At 38.5% G+C, this 3,893-nt stretch overlaps 1 protein-coding gene across 1 annotated transcript; it reads left to right on the forward strand.

Moving 5' to 3' along the window:
* Positions 1-492: 492 nt before the first annotated feature.
* Positions 493-2,454, forward strand: LOC129356825 (nuclear factor 7, brain-like). The gene is made up of 2 exons (XM_055026377.1): positions 493-572; positions 986-2,454. The coding sequence occupies exon 2, from the start codon at positions 1,001-1,003 to the stop codon at positions 2,390-2,392; it is 1,392 nt and encodes a 463-aa protein (XP_054882352.1). The 5' UTR covers positions 493-572; positions 986-1,000; the 3' UTR covers positions 2,393-2,454.
* Positions 2,455-3,893: the final 1,439 nt, after the last annotated feature.

A 3,893-nucleotide genomic window follows, 5' to 3' on the forward strand; every position in this document is an offset into this window, starting at 1 on the left:
CAGCATGTTCAATTAAAATGTCATAATATAAAAACCAGGGAAGATACATGAAGAGTCTGAAAGAACTGAGAAAAATATTAATTTATTAAATATTTTGAGGAGGAATTTGTGTATTAAACATTTACAAACATTTATTAGATTTAAAAGAAAATTGTTTCATAGAATTTGATTGGATGTGAAGCGAGTTTGTTAATGTGTTTCTGATAAATAGATGATCGTGTAAAAATGTTTATACTAGTATATTTATCTGTATGAATATTAAATTACATATATAGGAAATATTTATATATGTAGAAACACATAGTATGAAGTAGACCGGCAGGAACCGCACTCCACACCAGCAGGGGGCGCTAATGCTGCTGAACGCTGGTTACCAACCGCCAATAAAACCAAGAAGAAGAAACGGAAACAGTAGAAGAAGAAAAGTGAATCCGGGAAGAACAGGAAACGGTTGGAGAGAGAAACCTCGTGGAACGATTTTCATCTGGGACTGAAATCAAACTAAACGGAGAACAGAGAGAACTGGGCACTGGAACACAGACTGCTGCAGGAGGAGCAACACGCAGAGCAAAGTAAGTTCAGAAAGTTTCTGCAGGACAGAAAGTGACTTCTGGTTTCACCTTCAGTGAACAAAGAACAGCAGGTAGAAACTAAAGACAAACAGAAACAATGGTTTCTGCTTCTGCTCACAGATTCAGGCGTTTCAGATCTAATGAACTTTAACTGAGTTCAAACAATCAACCTCTGCATTTACAGCAGCATTTAATATTTAACTAGCAAGAAAACAATATTTACCATGTCAGATATTTGACTATCAACGTATATAATGTGTGTGATGTTCATCTCTGGGATGATTCAAGTTTAAAGTGAGATGATTAATCTGTAATCTCCACATTCACAAAAGGCTCAACATATTGAATCAAATTTAAATCTTTTGTGCATAAAATTCATCCCTGGTTTGACTTTCTGTCTGCTGTGGTTTCAGGTTCACTGAGACAAAATGGCTTCCAGATCAGAAGATCATCTCTGCTGTCCGATCTGTCTGGAGATATTTAAGGATCCGGTTCTTCTGTCATGCAGCCACAGCTTCTGTAAGGAGTGTCTGCAGAAACACTGGAGAAGAGGAACTGGTCGCTCATGTCCAGTTTGTCGGAAAAGATCAGCATCAGATGCTCCACCCTGTAATCTGGCTCTGAAGAATCTGTGTGAGAGTTTCTTACAGCAGAGAGAGCAGAGAGCTTCAGAGGATCTCTGCAGTCTGCACTCTGAGAAACTCAAACTCTTCTGTCTGGACCATCAGCAGCCAGTGTGTCTCGTCTGCAGAGATTCAGAAAAACACACCAATCACAGATTCAGACCCATTGATGAAGCTGCTCAGCAACACAAGAAGAAGCTTCAGGAAACTCTGAAACCTTTAAAGAAGAAGCTGAAGCTCAGGAAGAAAGTTCAGGAGGAGTTTGATCAGACAGCAGAACACATGAAGGTCCAGGCCCGACACACAGAGAGGCAGATTAGGGAGCAGTTTAAGCAGCTTCATCAGTTTCTAGCAGAGGAAGAGGAGGCCAGGCTGGCTGCACTGAGGGAGGAAGAGGAGCAGAAGAGAGGGATGATGGAGGAGAAGATGGAGGCTCTGAGCAGAGAGATAGCAGCTCTTTCAGACACAGTCAGAGCCACAGAGGAGGAGCTGAGAGCTGAAGACGTCTCATTCCTGCACAACTACAAGGCTGCAGTGGAAAGAGTCCAGCGCTGCCCCCTGCTGGAGGATCCACAGCTGCCCTCAGGAGCTCTGATAGACCAGGCCAAACATCTGGGCAACCTGGCCTTCAACATCTGGAGCAACATGCAGACCATGGTGACCTACACTCCTCTGGTTCTGGACCCAAACACGGCTGGGTCATTCCTCCATCTGTCTGAAGATCTGACCAGTTTGACTAGAGGAGAGAAACAGCAGCTTCCTGATAATCCAGAGAGATTTGATAAATATTACTGTTCTGTTCTGAGTTCTGATGGTTTTAACTCAGGGAACCACAGCTGGGATGTTGATGTTGGACACAGTGATGCCTGGAGACTCGGTGTGATAGAAGAATCTGTTGAGAGGAAAGAAGGCATAATGTCTGGATTGTTGGTTATATGGTTCTATCAAGATGAATATTATGCACGTTCTCCACCAGCTCCTGCCACTTTTCTCTCAGTCCAGAAGAATCTCCAGAGGATCAAAGTGAATCTGGACTGGGACAGAGGAAAGCTGTCCTTCTCTGATCTGGATACTAACACACACATACACACCTTCACACACACCTTCACTCACAAGATGTTTCCATACTTCGACAGTATTGAAAAAACCTTGAAGATCGAACCGATGAAGATCTCAGTGATCAAGCAGCTGCATTAACCTTCATGTCTGACTCTTTAGTCTGAGTTCAGCTCTGATTCTAAAATGACTCAGAGTGAGAGGTCTCGTTTTTTTGCCCGTCTCTGGGTGATTTTCAGGAAGTGATGTATTAAAAGAAATGTGAATTTTTTGCAATATGTGAGCAATTCTGATCTCATCAATGTGTTTAGTTTGCAAACTAATAGTTAATTTTAGAAGTAAATATTTCTTGTCAAAGATAAATATTTACCCTTGAATTAAATATTTAGTTAGTAACTGATATTTATAAATGCATGAATAACATGGTGAAAATATGACTTGGAAATATGACTACAGCCGGTAGTTTAAAAACCACTGAGCTGCTTGAAGATCTGCTGCTGTTGCATCAACCTGCTGCCTTCAGGTCTCCTGGTTCAGGTTCTGCATTCAGAACCAGAAATAAACTCTAAAACTGTTTTAAACCAATTTCAGTCAAAACCGGAGTAAAAATTTTACAAAACACAGTTTTAATAAAACCCTTTTAAAAAACCTTCAGTTTTATTAAAACTGAAAACAAACAGGAAGAAACTGAAGTTCAGATGGAAGATTTAAACACTGCAGTACTTTCTGTCACCGCTTGGTGTCACTGGATCACCATGTTTGTTTTTTCCTGCTTCTTCATTTAATGAAGCAGATTAAGATTAAGATTGGCCTGATTATCTACACAGAGACAGTCAAACTGTGGTTTATTATTTTAATATTCTCAAAATATTTGTATTGTTTGGTTTTTATTAAACACAAAACTGAAGAACAGATCGATTTGTTTGAGCCTCATCTATTTCTGATCAGGTTTTATTTTCCTGGTTCCAGTTCTTAAATATGTATCTAATAATTAAATACTGTTCATAATGACAGAATTAAAAATAAAATGTAAACAGAGTAAAAATTAAAAGTGGAAAGAGGCATTTAATATTAGAATGGTTGTATTGGTGTCTGAATCACAAACTCAAATACATCAATAATGTTAATGCTACTAACTGTTACAATGATTTTTAACAAGATTTGCTTTAAATAATCCACAATTTCACAGACAAAACTTCCAGTTTTTAAATTCTTTATCATCCATGTCAGAAAGTTAAACTCCAAAATGTTATATTTGAAAGGAATTAACTAAAAGAATAAAGAAATAGAACAATAAGTGAAGCTTTTGAATGTTTTTATGGGTAAATTTAACATTAAAACTTTGTAGTGTATAAAACATTCATTCTGGACATTTTGGGACAACTGCAAACATTTTTCATCTAAATATTTATTAATTAGAAGAGAAACTTGGGTTGTTATTTTGGGAATGTTCTGTTAAAGTAAGAACTTTAACAGAAACACATTAAATTCAGTTGAAATCCAGGAATGGCCACCAGGGGGCAGAGCAGTTCACCAAGCTTCTTCGATTCCAACAGGGTTGTTCAAAGTGGGGGTGATGTATTTGTGTTGCAGAACATATTGCAGGAAATGAGAGGCAGAAAAACACAAGGAGGAAAATTCA

The sequence above is a fragment of the Poeciliopsis prolifica genome, unplaced genomic scaffold (assembly GCF_027474105.1).
Source record: "Poeciliopsis prolifica strain line A6 unplaced genomic scaffold, Auburn_PproV2 SCAFFOLD198, whole genome shotgun sequence".
Lineage (NCBI taxonomy): Eukaryota > Metazoa > Chordata > Actinopteri > Cyprinodontiformes > Poeciliidae > Poeciliopsis > Poeciliopsis prolifica.

Coding starts and splice junctions, on each gene's coding strand:
- LOC129356825 (XM_055026377.1), top strand. CDS start 1,001: ATGGCTTCCAGATCAGAAGATCATCTCTGCTGTCCGATCTGTCTGGAG.